Raw genomic sequence first — 19182 nt, forward strand, 5'->3', positions numbered from 1 at the left:
GATTTTTTAAAACTTACTATGAAAATCTCACTTAATAAATGAACATAACTCATTCAAGTTTACTGTGCACTGATATATTTAGATTGAAAAAGTGAAAGTGTTAATTGCTCAGTCGTGTTTGACTCTTGGTGATCTCATGGACTGTAGCCCACCAGGCTCCCCTGTCCATAGAATTCTCACTCAAAGTAAGAATACTAGAGTGGGTAGCCATTCTCCTCTCCAGGGGATCTTAGACTGGTTCAGGCCAAACTGTTTTCTATTTACTCTGTTTTTTGTTTATTTTTCTGTCATTTTCCTGCCATTTGTGGACTAAGTTCTCTTTATTCTGTTAAGCTAATGCTTTAGAAGTTATGTAGCCTATATATGGCTAACAGAATTTCTTTAACACACCTATTTACCCTTAAAGCTTTCTACTAACATTAAGAGTTACCCAAGACCTATATTCTCATTCCAGGCAAGTAAAGAACATTGGCAGTATTTAAGTTCCTTTTTCTCTTCTTGTCAGTTCCCCTTTCTACCTTTCATAATGAGGTCATCTGGGCTTTAACTACAAATTTTGATTTAAATATTTTAATAATTTTTTTTCAGTCTGAACTACAAGCTTTCCTTTTTCCTTGCTCGCTACTCTTTCTGAATCTATCATATATCTCTTGGATTAACTTCTATGGGTACGTCTTCTGGTAATTCTTTCCATGTTTAGGAGTAGTAAACTTTCTGAACCCTTGTGTCTGAAAAGCTTTTTATTTTTCTCCAATACTTGAATCATATTTGTCTGGAGGAGAACGTAATGTTCCAAATAATCCTCTCTCAGAACACTAAGATAACTGCTTCATTTTTTAAAACTTATGCTTAGTGTTACCAAGGAAAGCACAATGAAACTCATCTAAAGATTTAAGATTTCCACTTTCAACTGTGTTCTAAAGTTTCTACCTATGGTCTAGGACCGGATATTTTTCCATTCATCTTGCAAAACATTTTCATTCATAGGAACTATGTCCCTTCTTTCTTCTTTTTTAAGTTTCAGGAACTTTTCTTCTATTTTTATTTTTTAATATTTCATTCCACATATTCCCTCTGGCCCTTCCTCCTTTAGGAATTGCTATTATTTCTAATGTTACAAATGCTATTCTTCCCCCATACTTTATAGTATAGTATACACACTATACAATAATCCTAAGTTTTGGAAACACTTCAAAACTCAAAATTCCAGCTCACTAATTTGTTCTTTACCTATGCCGAACATCCGCTGGATCATCGAAAAAGCAAGAGAGTTCCAGAAAAACATCTATTTCTGCTTTCTTGACTATGCCAAAGCCTTTGACTGTGTGGATCACAAAAAACTGGAAAATTCTGAAAGAGATGGAAATACCAGACCACCTGACGTGCCTCTTGAGAAACCTATATGCAGGTCAGGAAGCAACAGTTAGAACTGGACACGGAACGACAATGGTTCCAAATAGGGAAAGGAGTACGTCAAGGCTGTATACTGTCACCCTGCTTATTTAACGTCTATGCAGAGTACATCATGAGAAACGCTGGGCTGGATGAAGCACAAGCTAGAATCAAGATTGCCAGAAGAAATAACAATAACCTCAGATATGCAGATGACACCACCCTTATGGCAGAAAGTGAAGAGGAACTAAAAAGCCTCTTGATGAAAGTGGAAGAGGAGAGTGAAAAAGTTGGCTTAAAGCTCAGCATTCAGAAAACGAAGATCATGGCATTGGGTCCAATCAGTGGAAACAGTGTCAGACTTTGATTTTTGGGGGCTCCAAAATCACTGCAGATGGTGATTGCAGCCATGAAATTAAAAGATGCTTACTCCTTGGAAGAAAAGTTATGACCAACCTAGATAGCATATTGAAAAGCAGAGACATTGCTTTGCCAACAAAGGTCCATCTAGTCAACGCTATGGTTTTTCCAGTGGTCATGTATGGATGTGAGAGTTGGACTGTGAAGAAAGCTGAGTGCCAAAGAACTGATGCTTTTGAACTGTGGTGTTGGAAAAGACTCTTGAGAGTCCCTTGGACTGCAAGGAGATCCAACCAGTCCATTCTGAAGGAGATCAGTCCTGGGTATACTTTGGAAGGAATGATGCTAAAGCTGAAACTCCAGTACTTTGGCCAGCTCATGTGAAGAGCTGACTCACTGGAGAAGACTTTGATGCTAGGAGGGATTAGGGGCAGGAGGAGAAAGGGATGACAGAGGATGAGATGGCTGGATGGCATCACTGACTCAATGGACATGAGTCTGAGTGAACTCCGGGAGTTGGTGATGGACAGGGAGGCCTGGCGTGTTGTGATTCATGGGGTCGCAAAGAGTTGGACACGACTGAGCGACTGAACTGAGCTGAACTGAACGGATGCTCATATTCAGGGGAAAAATCCGTTAAATTTGTTTCAACAATCATATATTTTCATTTTTCACATCTCTATTTTTTTCTTCATAAAATCTGTTTTAACTTAACAAATACAGTACACTTTCTTATCTCTCTGAGGCCATTAACTATAATTATAAAATCTCCATTTGTTTACTCTGATACTTCTGTTTTCTCAGTTCTTAGCTGTCTAGTTTGATTAATTATTTTTATGGAGTGGATTTTCCTCAGATTTGATGATTCCAGATTATTGGCTCAGATTTGTATCCGCCATTCACCCTTAGTTTTGGTGTAAAAAATGCCCACCAATGAGAGCTGATGTGCTCTTGGGTGGGGGTACCATGGGGATCCCTGAGGTTTCCAGTCACCTGGCATTGTCCTGCTTCTCCATTCCAAGTGTTCACATTCACTGCTTGCTCCTAAGGGCAGAAGTGCCTGCACAGAAGTTGAATGCAGTGAGAGACTCACCTACTTAGCAATCTCCACAGCAGGACGTCAGAGCCCCATCTGATTCCTCTTTCATTCCATACCTATACCTTTTTTAGTGCCTCATTCAATATGTATTTTAAGTTATAGTTTTCTCCTTTAATCAGATCTGGGTTTTTTTCCTCATTTTTTGTAACACTCCTAATTCCTGGCTCAATTAGGGCACACTTTTTTCTTTCAGAGTGTCATTACAGATTCATTTGCTCATTTTCTATAATTTCGAAGGATTTGGGGCAGTTGTGGAAGACTAGAGTATGCTCTCTTGATTCAATAGTCTGATATTCAATTACTCAGCCATCAAGAAAGAAATAATGCCATTTGCAGTAATATGGATGGACCTGGATCTAGAGATTATTATACTAAGTGAAGTAAGTCAGACAGAGAAAGACAAGTGTCATATAATATTCTTTACATGTATAATATGGGCTTCCCTGGTGGCTCAGAGGTTAAAGCATCTGCCTGCAATGCGGGAGACCTGGTTTTGATCCGTGGATGGGGAAGATCCCCTGGAGAAAGAAATAGCAATGCACTCCAGTATTCTTGCCTGGAGAATCCCATGGATGGAGGAGCCTGGTAGGCTACAGTTCACAGGGTCACAAAGAGTCGGACATGACTGACACATGTATAATATAAAAAAGTGATACAAATGAACTTATTTACAAAACAGAAATAGACTCACAGACATAGGTAACAAACCTATGATTACCAAAGAAGAAAGGCAGGGAGGGATAAATGAGGAGTTTGAGATTAGCAAATACAAACTATTATATATAGAATAAACAGTAAGGTCCCACTGTATAGTACAGGGAACTATTTTCAATATCTTATAATAATCTTGTAATGGAAAAGAATCTGAAAAAAGAATATATATATACATATATATAGCAAATATATATGATATATCTCTCTATGTATATATATATCTGAATCATGTTGCTATATACCTGAATCTAACACAACATTATAAATTAATTATACTTCAAAACACAGCTTAACATTCATTACATTGTGGAGGTTCTCTAACATGAATACTTCAGTGAAGGCAATAAAACAGATATTTTGAAAAGTTATCTGAATAGCTAAAAACATGCATGACAAGTATACAAATTCCATATTCTAGTAATGTGTTTCTCTACAAAGTCCCCTCCCACCTGAAGACACCTTCAGCTAGGTGAGATACTGTAGTTGCTAATTAAATGATGTGTTTATAAGGTTAAGCCAAAGTTCACAAAGGCTCACATAAATTATCAGTTTATCTGTTAAAGTTTCTATCTTACTGAAGTAACAGATGTGTCTTCTCTAAAAAATAAGAAAATAAACTTTAAAATCCCACTTAAACCTATCTACATACAGCTTTGTGATGTGAAAGGCAAACAATTCTTGCATCTTTGTGATCTGAGATCAAATAGTTTCATTCAAATGGTAAGAAAACAGGAATATTTGGAAACTGGGTTCCAAAAAAAGTCATAATGACTGTGGATACTTTTTCTTGCTTGAATTCATGTGAAATGTTTTGAAGATATTATTAGAGAGGATTGCATATTCTTTTTTTCTTTCATAATTCTTATGGGAGAAAAAACATAGTTAAAAGAGATGAAAATATTATATCCATATTAATAATTTATTTTTGTGTGTGTTAAAAGAAAGTGATCTCAAAGTGTCAGAATTCAATCAATTCAATTGGTCACTCTTGAATACTGTGGGAATTTAACACCTATGTTTCATGTCTGTTTCAGCAGTGAGCTTATGATGATAAATTGTCTGTGTGGGTGGTGAGGGGAAGAATGAGACAAATATTCAGTAAATCTGGCTCAAAAAACACATCAAGAATTTCACTACCAAGATCCTAATCTGTTTTTCTTTGTCAGTTCTTACCCTAGGTAAAAATGCTTCACATTAATTTGATTGTGACAGGATATCTTCACTGGAGTTTTGATTAAGAATTAACTACAACAGCATTCTCTCCTAGATCAATAAAGCAGCATTCAGGAGTGAGTAGGTATGGAGAAGGTATATACACATACACACATTCACATACAACATTACAGATTAAATCAGCAATTTATCACCATCCCAAAACAAAGAAAGTACTAGATTCTCTCATTATCCTTTTATATCTTTTTTTATAATATAAGGGCAACATGGATAACTGGTTCACCAGATAAAAGTATAAATGAAGTAGTTCTGAGAGGGGGCAGTATGGCCTGATATCCTAGGGGAAAAGCTACAACAAAGCTAAGGTGTGATTGCTAGAATAATTAAGCTGCTTTCAGAATTTAGGTGAATTAATTGTGTTCCAACTACAGTGACACAGGTGCTTTTGTCAAGCACATTAGTCTATGTTACTGGAACAGAAATCTGCTGACAATGTCACGGCTTGAAAGTACCAGCCTCTTACCTGTGACCAAAACCTGATAAATCTTAGCACTGAGAATTGGCCAAAGGAACCATGTGAGTCACTCGGTGAATGGAATTTGGTCTGATATTCTTGTGTCTGTGTTGACTTTAGCTCTTTTTTCAAGCATAAATACTTTTATTTCTTTTGGTTTATTTTGGGAGATGAAAGTTTTGGTTTAACGACAAATTCTCATATCATTAGTGCTCTGAGATAACAGAAGGTCTGATCTGTTAACTGGAATATGTTTTTTGCCAGTTATTTTTTGGATTAGTACATTAATTTTCTAAAGTATGTTTGATTTCTTTTAATATAAAATCTATTCCTTTCTAAGCTTAATTCCTAAAGGGTTTTTCCGTGTGTTTGAACTAAGTCTCCACTAATGTTAGTACTGGAGAGCTGTGTGGACCATTAGTCGATATAGTAAAGTATTCTTCTGTTCTTCTATAGACGACCTTTAATAATAAAACAGGCTAAAACAAAGAAGAGGACATTCTGGGAGAGGAAATATGTGGATATGAAGGCCATAGGTAAAAATAAATTTTATCTCTTCCCCAAAGAATAAGAGGACACTAGAACTTTGAGGAAAGAGATATACATAGCTAACTAGCTAGCCAGTTAACTAAACAGGAAAGGGTTTGCATGTCAGAATGTTACCACTGGAGACTTGTGTTTTTCTCTCTGCTTTAGTAGGAAGGAGGTGGGGTATCTGGATATCACTGGGACGTCACCTGAGTGATGTATAGATCTCACTGAAAAAGAATAACCTGTCACTGCTGTATGGATAGCACAAACTTGGAGAGGTGAAGGAGTGGAGGTCAATGAGTCTTTGGTGCTTGAAAATTTGGGACCCTCTCATAGGCAGTCAAGTTGCATTGTCAGGAAAGGGATCTGAATTGGTCTTTTATATTAGAAGTCAGAAAGAGCTGATATGCTGGTGATGGGTCTTTTATCTTCAAAAAGTGGGTAAAGAAGACTTGGGTGCATGGTCAAAGTTCTAGATCCCACCATGGTCTATGAGGGGAGTAGAATGAGCCCTGTTTGTGTAAGGAAAGCAGCCAGCCTCCTGGGGAGATCTTGGACACAAGAAAGAGAAACAATGGTTGCTGGTCCTTCAAGTAGACACCAGAGCCATACTGGACATGGAACTTCAAGGGTGACAAGAACCTCAGAAGAGAAGGACTTTGTGGATTTAAGGGCCTGAGCATTACTGCTAGGCTTGGAGAGGTCAATGGTACCCCCTGGGGGAGGGTCCCTCAAGGCATCAGTTTTCTTCAGAGGCTATTCTTCAGAGGCAGGAAGAGCAGGGCTGCATGTACTAGTAGAAATCTCACTTGCAACAGTGAGAGATCCTGATGTGGCAGCAGAAAGTCAAGCAGCAGCAGCTCAGGCTGCCAGTCAGATTTCCCTCTTATCGGGTCCAAATGTAGTTTCTGGGCAATGCATAGGAAGTGGGGAACCCAAGAAGTCCATGGTGGCCCTCTGGTCCCTCAGACACTTAGGTCCCATCCAGTTTTGATTGAATTTTTGAGATCAGAGATATGTAAATACCTCAAATGTTGTATTCTTGAAAAGTTTCTGAGAGTTAACAGTTAAGTCATTGCTATTTCATAATCATTATGAAAACTATATTTTATGTTAATTTCATTCACCTTCATCATGGTTTCAGAAAACATGCACTAAACAGTAAGAACCTGGTGTTCTGATTACAAGTGTATACGTATTGAAAAAAAGAAAGAAAAAAAGGCCAGGTGAGAACCAGAAAATTTCTAGAATTCCAACACACACTTATCTTATGAATTTTGATTCTCCGAACCTGTTAATTTTTCTCAATTTGAACTTCTGAAAGTGGCATTCAATTAATAGAAATATCTTAGGGATACTGGACCCAGAAGAAGGCACACAGTTTAGAAAAGCAAGAAAATACTACCACCAAACCATCTTCATGGTTTCAACATCAGGCTCATATCCTTTCTTTAAAAATCTCTAAATGGTAAATTTTACCCCCCCCAAACAACTAATTTGTTATAGATCAAAACCATATTCCACTAAAAATCGGTAACAGCATCTATATAAATTTCAGATCCTGGGAAGACAACTGAGAGTCTCAATATAAAAGTAGTGGAAAGATTTTATATGCTATACACATTGAAAAAAACAAAAACAAAACTTTTCCTGGTAAAAGCTGCATAAACAAAGATGAGATATAAGTATTCAACTGAAGTTAAAAGATATTTGCAATCACAAATTTTTAGTATGCATAAAATAACTGACTGCTTAATAAAGAATGTTTAACATAAGTGTACCCCTTTGGCTTGTCCATGATAAGACTCTCCAGTATTGACTTAAGTACGCTTTTGCTAGTTAACAATATGCATTTAAAATATGTCCAGTGGAATAAATGTAAGTGCTATACACAGCATGGGAGATAACAATTACTTACCCTGTAGGCTGGCTCTCAAATTCTTCTGACCACTGCTCTTGAATATCCTCTGTAGAAAGATCTACATCCCGGGTGGTGGCAAAATTGAACTCACTGCCTTCATTTCCATGGAAATAAATGGAGTTCCCATCTGACTGACAGCTATGCTGTAGATAAAAAGAGAGCGTGGGGTGTCCATTGAATTGGTTTTATGGCTGTATCTGTCTTATTCATGTATAATTAGAGTTTTTAGAAAAGTCACTATATTATTCCCTCTACGATGGACTCTGAAATCAAAAGAGCTTGTTACCTCTTTTTCTTTTTTTTGGTCTTATTTAATTCAGTTACAGTTTCTTTCTAACTTATTAAGTTATCACAAAAAGAGAGTCAAGAGACCATTTGAGCTTTGCCACCTCAGCTTTCAGTGTGAAACAAGAATATTTTAATTGAAGTAATTTCCCATCTTTACCACAGTCCTTGTTGTAGGAATTAAGTGTGATAATGACTTGTCATATATTTTCAATACTGTGGTTATGGACTTAAATCACACTGACCTTTTCAATATTCCATATATTTCTGGCTTGCCATTCAAGCCTTTCACAATTTGTCTCTAAATGGGATATGAGCAGAATAGCTTGCTAATCAAAACATGGAATACAGAAAAGGTCAAAGTAATCCCTGATATGATGGTATATTCTCAGCCAGCTTTTGAGTAAAAGTTTCTGACCAGATCTAGGAAGTACGTGATGTACCCGATGAGAAGCCTGTAAACAACAAACTTTGTTATTCTCCAAAAGAACACCAGGCTTACAGAAAAATAAATAAATTAAAAAAAAAAACACATCATCACACAAAAAAAGAAAAATAATTTCTTGTGATGCTTTTTTTAATATACTTTTTTTTCTCCAGCTTCAAGTGAAGAATCAAAGGCAAGATCCAACTATAGAGCTGGGTAAACTGAGTACTTAACTTTTAAAAATATGATAAGTTTTTGCATTAATCATTTTCTGGTAATGTCACACACAGAAACATGCTAATAAATAAAAGATCAAACATTCTTTCAAGTTTTATATACTCTTAAAATAGAAATGAAGAAAAATAACTGGACAGAGAATTTCAGTTAGATCCTGTGACTGCAGGTTCTGTAGGGCAAGGATCATATTCTTGTATTTCAGGTCTTAGCATAATGCTTGGCATATGGCAGTAATTAAAAAATATTTGTTGAATAATTCAATAAATAAATTATGATATGGTTATGTCTTTCAGGTAATTAACTAATTTTTATGGAAAACTCACAAGGTAGGAAGCATCAAGGAAGTCAGTGGAGGGAAGAGGTTTATAATTGATTATAATAATAATCTAATCTTTGCTCTAAAAGATTGCAGCCAAGTTGAGATGTATCAAAGGCAGCATATGGAAAGTGCTAGCGAGTGAAAGAAGGTAGCAGTCACTGTGTCCAGGGCTGGTCTAGATGAGCAGTCTTCATGGAAGAGCAGGTCTTCAACTGGCTTTAAAGGATGGATTAAAAATCCAAGTTGGATGACAAATATGAATGAATGATAGGTGATAAGTAGGCATAATTTTGAGAATTAGATTGGAGCCTGACTGTAGAGGATCTTAAATGGTATTCTGAGAAAACTGCTATATTCCATCAGTGGTGATGTTCTAAAACAGAGCAGTAATATGTGCAAAGAATTATATTATGACAATTAAACTGATTGTGGCAGATAAAATCAATGGGGAGGGAAATCAGACTACTACAATGAAAGAGTAAAAAAGCTTCCAGAAGTTTCGAGATGTTCAGGAGAGTTGGAGCATATGATCTTGGGGGAGTCATTTCACAGCACTAAGACATAAAGCATACACACTGTGCCTCTCATCAGCTTGAAAGTGAAAGTGTTAGTTGATCAGTTGTATCTGCTTCTTTGCAATCCCCTGGACTATAGCCCACAGGTTCCTCTGTCCATGGAATTCTCCAGGCAAGAATACTGGAGTGGGTAGCCATTCTCTTTTCCAGGGGATCTTCCTAATCTTGGGATCAAACCCAGGTCTCCCATATTGCAGGTATATTTTTTACCATCTGAGCCACCAGGGAAGCCCCCAGGTTAGATAATGCTATACTGTGTGGCAGACTTCATCTGCTTGAAGATCTTCACACCACAATGAGTACACATTATTCATGGATGCTACACTGAGCTCATTATATGCAATCCTTAATCCACACAGATTGATCAAAACTAGGATTTAGTTTACTTAACAGTAAAATGAAACTGTCAATATGACAAACCCAAAGATCCTCAACTACTATGTACTCTATAATGATAATGGAATGCCAACTCGAATAACAAAGATTACCTTCCTAATAATAAAGCCACCAAGCTCTAAAGAGCGGTTTTTACAATTATCTTCTCATTCTGGAATCCTGAGCAACTTCACTTCAGCTCAGTCACTTATTTGGGTCTGACTCTTTGTGGTCTATATTAATTTGGAATTAATATGACTTTTACTCTGGTGCAAATGATATTAGGTCATTGTCCAAGTAAGAGGCAACTATGAAACATCTATACACAAGAAAATGGAATAATCTCATGTTACAATTTAGAAGAATATATTTGTGTAATGAAAAGAGTGATTTGCTTAATATAAAATCTTGGTCACTTCTGACTAAACGTCAATTTAATTATTTCCATTTTGATTCTGTTTACCTCAGAATTGTTTGTTAATATTTGAAGACTCTATGTTACACATAATTATGCTTTGCTACTCTTCCAAGATTTATTTATTAACACATGTGATGCATATTTTAACTTAGTTGCTGCTGCTGCTGCTACTAAGTCACTTCAGTCGTATCCGACTCTGTGCAACCCCATAGATGGCAGCCCACTAGGCTCCCCTGTCCCTGGGATTCTCCAGGCAAGAACACTGGAGTGGGTTGCCATTTCCTTCTCCAATGCATGAAAGTGAAAAGTGAAAGTGAAGTCACTCAGTCGTGTCCGACTCTTAGCAACTCCATGGACTGACTGCAGCCTACCAGGCTCCTCCATCCATGGGATTTTCCAGGCAAGAGTACTGGAGTGGGATACCATTGCCTTCTCCTAATTTAGTTGAGATGGAAAATATATGTAAATAAACATTATGAAACTGAATACCATATTGTTAAACTCATTTCACAAACTCAAAATAAGGTATTAAAAAAAAACTGAGGTATATTTTAAAGGATCTTTTTGTTAGTTATTTGGCTGTTACCAAACACATTTGGTGGCTTAGTAGACCATTTGTGATAATGCAACTGTTATAAATTAGCTATCAAAAATATATTTTTTATATTTCTTAATTTTGTATCTCTGAGATTATGGGTATTCACTAAACTCACTATGACGATCATTTCACGAGGTATTTAGTCAAATAATTGTGCTGTACACCTTAAACTTCTATAATGTTATATATCAATACTTCAATAAAACTGGAAGAAAAAATTAGCTGTCCATATACCTTTATACCTTGTATGGGTAGAGGTGCTTGAACTTCCCCCTTGAACCCAATTCAATTAATTGAGCTGAGGAGACTAAAGTTATTTAAATAAAAACCAATACTAGAAACTAAAAGCATTCTTAACATGGAATGAAAACTCAGTTACTGTCTATCCTCAAGGAGTTTGGCAATCAGAATCAGAAGGCATGTTCTGTGTTGATGTTTAAAGGACAAAATTCTGTAAAGCAGTTATCCTTCAATTAAAAAATAAATAAAATTAAAAAAAGAAGGCATGTTCTGGTGCATTTTCTCTACTGAATGGCTACATGGTTCTGCACAACTCATTTAACCCATCTAGGCCTCAGTTTCTTAGGCTGTAGACTGGGGCCACTAATGTCTACATCCTAGAGACACTGTAAGAAGCACAAATTATATTATATGTGGAAGTGGTTTTTTGGAAATCTCTAAGTGCTACAAAATAATTGTTGTTTTATTTCTGAATACGCTATTTTCCAAAAATAAGCTATTATATTCCCTTAGCAGTATATACCCATAGCAGTAGGTTATAGAGAAACAGAACACTTAAATCTATTTTGAACTGTGTTTCTCATTGTAAGTCATTAAAATTCTTCAGAACAACTTAAAACCTGTAATAAAATGTAAAAGAATACACTGCACAATACAATATGGTAAAATATTACAATCATTCATTAATTTTCAGAATATACTGAATCATGAATTAGAACTTTAAAGCTCTCCAAATGTTGGCAGATTACCAAACATTTCCCTTAGGAAAACTTAATGATGCAAGGAATCTGCTGCCATTTTTCTTACAGATGAACTTTCATGTGTTTATGTTAAAAATCCAAACAAAATGTGAATTTAAAGAATGAAAAGCATTTTAGGAAATTACTCAGTGATTTTAATACCCAGTTGTTTTTGCTTTGCATCTATTCAAATTCATGTCATTTACATGCAATGACAATTAAAATCTAAACAACTTCATAAAGCAGTTAAATTTCTAACTCTGTGAGATATATGAGCTCTTGATACAATAAAAACAAGAATACTTTGGAATTTAGGACAATTTTATATTGAGTATGGTAAAAATATAGCAGGTTTCTTGAAGCAACGATTACAAATAACATGTGACTTTCTGAGTCTCGATTTTTGAATAACTTATGGTGAATATCAAATAATTAAGAATTCATTTTGAGTAAAATAAAGATATAAATTATGCAGGTGGTTCTGTATATTTCTTTCTATCCTTAGCCCTCCTAATTACATGACATTAAATATTATTTTTACTTCATTTCATTATTTTAGCATTGACCAATGACACATACTTTATACTTCTAAGTACTAGGAAAGCTCCAATTTTTAAAAATCCTTAATATATCATCCTTATTTGTTTCCATCTATCAATCAAAAATATTTCTCTACTTTGCTGTTACATGGATTTCCTTTACTTGAAAAGCAGAACACACTGTAACTAAGTGACATGGATTTGCCATTCAGAAAAACATCAACAGGAAACATCAGTGCAAATTCCTCAATATAACAAGTCTTTGGCCACAATTCAGGATAGCATTTTCCAAAGGTTGCTCTCTATACTCTGCTGAAAATGTTAATGACTTCACCTCTGTACTTGTAAAAAAAGCACTTGCAATCCCCTCCACCATAGTTTAATTAGGTTTTCATCAAAGAACACTGAGGCACCTCTTAATATTATCTCCCTGGGGTCTAATGGCCCTGATGATTCTTTCAGGTATCTGTGGCCTTACAAATTATTTTTGACGATATCCTTTCAGTTGGAGTGAGTATACTGGGCATTTGGGCAATGCCAGCTTGCAGAGAGCTGGTGGCAGATGGAATGAAATCTGCCTGGTGTGCCTTCCCCTCCACATGAGCAGAGAGCCATCCATTTCCTCCATTAAGGAGTTGTCACTCAGCCCACCCAGCTGGAAGACCATTTTTGATAGCCAAGCTGGCTGGTGGCAGACAATTCAGATACAAAGTGCACTTTAAAAGGAAGCTAAAACATCATCTGTAGGAAAATTGAAAATGCATGGCTTCCACCACAGCCAATTTTTTAATGACTGTAATATTTTAAGTGATTATTTTTGCCACTTCAGATTGCTCCTTAGAGAGGAGAGGTTTTTTAATTAAAATCTAGGCAATGCAAACAGATGAGATATGAGGAGCAGAGGAAAGAGAAATAAGATGAATAAAATTAATTAAAATGGCATTGTTGGCAGAGACATAAATTAGCCACTGTCTGGTTGGAAACAAAATATACTGGTATTAAAGTTTCTGGATTAAAGTGAGATGTGTGACTGAGTGACCAGAAATGGACTGATCTACAGCATTAGATATCATTGTGTTTTCTAAGCCTGTCACCATGCTATAGCTATTATCATATAGAAATATATATTTCCTACATCCTGGTTCAATGGTCTTTAAAGGTATAGACTTTCATGCTTATAAAGAAAAAAACAAAATAGGAAGAGAGTGATTTCTTTCATAGGGCAAAATGAATTTCTTTCATTTTGTACACATTCAATTTCTAGGTAATTTAATACCAGTTAAAAAACTGATAACTTGGCTATAAACACAGTCCAGGTGCAGGAGGGCTGAAGTGCATTTTCTCTAGTCAACACAATAGATTCAACCACAGTGAGCAAATTTTAGGAGTTCAAAGAGTCTTTTTTTTCTCATTATTTTCTGGATTCATTAAGCATTTGAATCACTTTGTACTATGATTCATAAAGATTCAATTTATGGTATATTTTGTGACAAGTGTATAATTATTTGGCAATAGTTATGACAATTCTAAAACAGCCATAGTGACAGATTTGAATTGGAGTAATGAAAGAATAACAATGAAAAATTCCACAGAGCAGTTGTTAACCTTGTCTGTAGAGACCAATATGACTTTCACAGTGTCTGAGGTTTTCAGTTTTGCCTCCTCAAATTAAGAACACCAGACACAACGTGGGAGGCTGCAAGATACTGAGGAACAAAAGGGCTGGGACTTTATTATACAATGTAGCTGGCTTTGAAAATCAAAACTGTTTGATCTCGGAGAAGTCACTTAGCTCTAGGATCCTCTTTATTTTCATCTGTGAAATGGGGGCAATTATGAGGATTAAATGAGATAGTGCAAGTAACATGCTTATTCTAAAGATTGCTAAATCTTAGGAAATCAGTAAATGCTAATTCCCTTCCTTCTTTCATCCCCTATCTTCATTCATTTAACAAACCTTACCTTAATGAGTACCACTATGCAAATAATTGAGCTCTGTGCTGTGCTAAGTACAAAGATGATGGGAAATGTTACTAGGTTTTGTATGTTCATATAGAATAAAATAAATTTCACATTGAATATTGTATTACCTTGCAATAATTAGTGATTAAATGTGTCAGCTTCAGATCATAAACAAACAGGAAAAGGGAGGCTCTGGGGATTTGTTTGAATGGTTATTTTTAGTAGAATTTATTGAACTTATTTGTTTCTGTGTTATTGCCACTCTTGTCATGGTGATTTGGCTCAATTCCATGTTTCACTAACGCTATCCCACATTAATTACTGTACAAATAGGCCTCATTGGGGGGAAATTGTGAAAAACACACTACTTACATTTAACCCTTCATCCCCAAAGAACGCTTATTAGTTTAACAAATTATATTCTGGCTCATTTTACAATATCATGTACCCACCTCTTGGGGGAAACATGACAATAAGAGCAATGCAATCCAAAATGAAGAACATCCCAAGCAAAGCGAATTTAGAGAGACAGCATGCAATTAACCAGGCTGGAATCTAGCCAGAAAATCGCAGTTAACATTCCGATTCTTAATAGAAAAAGACATGAGAACATGGTCTAGCCACAAGTCTTACTGAGCTCAGGTTTATCCTCATTAGAAAGGCAGTACTCAAATCCCTCAAGTCACAGACCAGATAGTTTCCAGTACAGCGATTTGCAAAGCATATTTCTGGAAAGCATATCTGATTTCCTCCTGTTTGCCCTTACAGTCTAAAAAAAGAAAATCATTAAATGGATTTTTGAAAACTTTTTCTGGGGTGCCCAACTTATGGAAGACAAGTTAGGCATTATAGCAGGCAGATATTGTTCTGCCAGGGGACTAGATTCTCAAAGCACTCATTTAGAAATAAATTCTGCTTTGAAAGTAATCATCCCTTTAACCATTTGTCTTTGACTTTTTTCACTAGCCTCAACTTGTGTTAAGACTTTACATTTTCAGACAAATTAGTTAACATTTTTTCCATAATTTGGATGTTACAACCTTTATTCTCCATTAATGATTCAACAATTTGTGATAATAGTATTAGACAAGTGACAGCAGAACCCCAGAATGAAAGCTCCAATTCTTATTCAGGACTGGAGATCTGCCTAGTGTCCACTGGGATAATGAATTTGGCAAATGCATAATGTACAAGAGCTATAAGAAAATTAATAGACTCTCTTTTCTGACTTAATGCTTCTCCTTAATGGGTTGTTGATTTACCTAATTCACCTAATGGCTCCTCATTAGGGGCCTTTGGTGTTTGTTAAACTAGGAAAATTGACATTATTATTGGATATTTATCAACAGTAAATGGAAGAGAGAGGAAGCAGTCTAACTGGAGGTAGAAATAAAAGATTAAGATATGGCCCTTCTAAATTCTGTATACTTAGTTACTCCCAATCCTTGACATACATCTGCAAAATTTAATAAATTACTTTTTAAGAAAAATTATTTTAAATACATTTGATCACAGCCTATTCTAAAGGACAAACCTTCACAACAGAATCTGACATTTAATGTTGATTTACTTCTCAACACAAGTTGACATAAATGTGCAGAAGGAATAATCTGGCATTCTTTGCTATCCATACAATGAACTAGGATAATAAATAGAAAAAGATTAGCAGGTGCAGGCACAGCAATCAGAGTGGGAAGATTTCTTAAAAATAAAAAATACACGGAACAGCACCTATCTCCTAGTGATCTGCATTTAATCTGTGGGTCATTTCCAGAGTTGACAGAAGCCAGTGATTTATGCCTTTGCAAGCTGAGGGTAACCAGGCTAGCTGAGCAGATATAAACATTTATTAACAGTGACTGAGCAAAGCATGCACTCTGTCTCCCACACAGATATCAAGGAGTTGTGGATGCCTCATGCTTTCAAAGTACAAATTTTGGCTGCCACCAAAGATGGGGGTAAATAAACAAAATGAAGCAGCTGCTTGACCAATATTTACCTCCATGGCATACTGATCCATTTGGAAATTTTGCTTCACGGTACTATTAAAGGATAGAAAAAACAAAACCCAAAATATCTCCTCGTACCTCTTTCCAAATCATCTGTTCCTGGGTTCTTCTGAGTACTCTCCTGACCTTTGCAGGCCTTTTCTTTAACAGGGAGTTATAGAAAGCAGGTAGCTGCAACAGCTCCAGGCCGACCCTTTCAAATTTTACATTTCGCACTCTTCTTTGACCTTGAGATTAAGGACATTTTCAGATTGCAGTATGTGTGTTTGAGGAGTTGGGAAGAGATAACTTTGATGGATTCTTCTGGATGTTTCAAGAATGACTAAGAAAACCTGGGCACTAAGTTCTCAAGCTCTTTATAGACATGCAGTGTTTACCTACTGTAGATACAAAATTTAGATCAAAAGGCCTTCCTCACAGTGCTGGCAAGTACAGATGATTCATGAAATGCCACCATGACTATGGCTTCTTTTACTACTTATCATAATTATGGTTGTTATTATTTATTATCCAGTATCCATGCTACTCAGTGGAGATACGTATCAGAATCCTACCCAAGGTGAAACACTGATTCTTGATTCTATACGTTTGAAATGGAAGGGGCTGAAAAAAATCAACCATTTCCCTTAAACTTTGATGACAAAACCAATACCATTCTCAAAGAGTCAGAGCACCAGAAGTTGCCCTTAGATTAATCATTCTCCCATTTCAGGCAGGAAGAATGTGTCTTCCACCATTAAATGTGGCAAAACACCTACAGCCACCTTATAGTGAGAGGTGCTGCCAGGGAATGGCAGCTGTGGCAGCAGTAGCCAATTCCAGCAACTGCAGACTGACACAATATATCCTGTATCTTCAGAATAGAAACAACTGACAAGAAATACTTGATTAGTCTAGAAATCATTTATAAAAGTATAAAAAAAGAAAGGATGCAATAGTCTAGAAAAGAAGGAAATATTATTGAAAGTGAAAGTGAAGTCACTCAGTCGTGTCCGACTCTTTGTGACTCCATGGACTGTAGCCTGCCAGGATCCTCCATCCATGGGATTTTCCAGGCAAGAGTACTGGAGTGGGTTGCCTTCTCAAAAATATTATTACAACCAGTAATTAAGACAGGTGATTCAATATCAAGTGAGTTTAGACTCCTTGCCTTTCTGAGTCCACGGCTGGCTTACTGTGGAGACTGCTAATGAGGGTGGTGCTCTGGGGAGATTTCTGACTTCCAGGACTAGATTTACAGGCATTTAGAGCCCCACCTCTTTGGTTGTGAACAGAGGGCTACTTAGGGATTCATGGGAAATAATAAAATCATGATGGTAATTAGAAACACTCTAAGAATGTGTTGCCCCTTTTCTTCCACATGGGCAAGCTCTCTGGAAAAACACTGGACGCTAAGTCAGACAAGGCCATGAACTTGCAAAGAGAATGGAGGAAAAACACAGATGGCTGCCTAGGAAGAACATATTAATTCTGTAACCTCTTACAGTCCTCTTTAGCTTACCAATCCAAATAAAAAAGCGCAACAAACATAAGTTTGGGTTCTACATTAAAAGCTGATACTGTTAGACACCTACTTCATATTAATTACTAAAGAGCCAACAGATGGTAATGGCTTTCTACCAACCCAGGACAGATTTAAACTGGTGACCTATAATTGCAGTTCTCCAGATCACATAACTCCTTAAGTTAATTACTCTATTTGGTCTTCTATTATTCTGCCCTACTTGAGATAAACAAGGACAGGCTCAGATAAAATGGCTTAAGTATTATTACCAAAGAAATGGGAAACAAATCTAAAGAAGATAAGGAAAAATATGTACTATGAATGCTAGTGACTCATTTTTATCTTTCCTATTTGACCTGCCACTCTTAAACTCTATCTTCAACATCAACATCCTCACTACTATTACTTCATTTTATGAACAGCACTTAAAAATCATTTGCTGTTAATAATGAAAACAACTATTAATTTTTTAATTATGTGAATGTCATTTCAACTTAATTCCAATGGAAACTGGTCCTAGTTTGACTGCCAAAAGTTACACCTATGGGAAATACTTGTGTCCAAACTAATCCATTTACTTCATTTAATTCTGCTATCATCTTAATGACATACATGATGACATAGTTTGTGAATTCTGTATTTTTCTATCCTATTCTTCCTTCTGCCCTCCTAATTGGGGTTGTCAGCTCAATCCTTTGCCTTCTACTTATTTTTCTCTCTATTCACTTCCCTGTGGAGCTTATTTTCAAAATTTTCAATGAAGAAGACACGTACTTCTTAAAACCTTTCTATATGCCAGGCACTGTTCTAGGGTTTACATGTATCTTCTTATTTAATTATCACAACAGGAGATGGATTCTACTATCATCCCTGTTAAAGGTGAGGATACTGAGAAACCAAGAGGTTAAATAACTTGCCCAAGACCATATGGCTAGTAAATGGTGAAACCAAGATTTGAACCCTGTTAAGCTCATTTTCTTAACAGTTTTGCTATATCCAGTCCCATTCACAATATTTTTGCCCTCATGTCATCTTTGAATATAAAATTTATTTTCTTTCTTCACAAATTAGATCTTGGTATTTTTTCAGCTTTTCATTTGTTCAACTAGCACAGTGTATCATGTGCCAAACACTGGAGATTCAAAAATAGCAGAAACAGTTCCTAAGCTTAAGAAGCTAACATGCTAACTAGAGAGACATACATAACTACAAAGAAACATTGTAAACACTCTCATAGATGTATATGTATG

At 36.1% G+C, this 19182-nt stretch overlaps 1 protein-coding gene across 1 annotated transcript in view; it reads right to left on the reverse strand.

Annotated features, from left to right (window-relative positions):
- Nucleotides 1–19182, reverse strand: part of RELN (reelin) — a 536555-nt gene that overhangs the window by 208337 nt on the left and 309036 nt on the right. Inside the window, exon 11 of the mRNA XM_052638374.1 lies at nucleotides 7702–7847. Within this exon, the coding sequence (XP_052494334.1) occupies nucleotides 7702–7847 (146 nt within the window). The remainder of the gene's footprint in view (nucleotides 1–7701; nucleotides 7848–19182) is intronic.

This window comes from Budorcas taxicolor, chromosome 4 (assembly GCF_023091745.1).
Source record: "Budorcas taxicolor isolate Tak-1 chromosome 4, Takin1.1, whole genome shotgun sequence".
NCBI lineage: Eukaryota > Metazoa > Chordata > Mammalia > Artiodactyla > Bovidae > Budorcas > Budorcas taxicolor.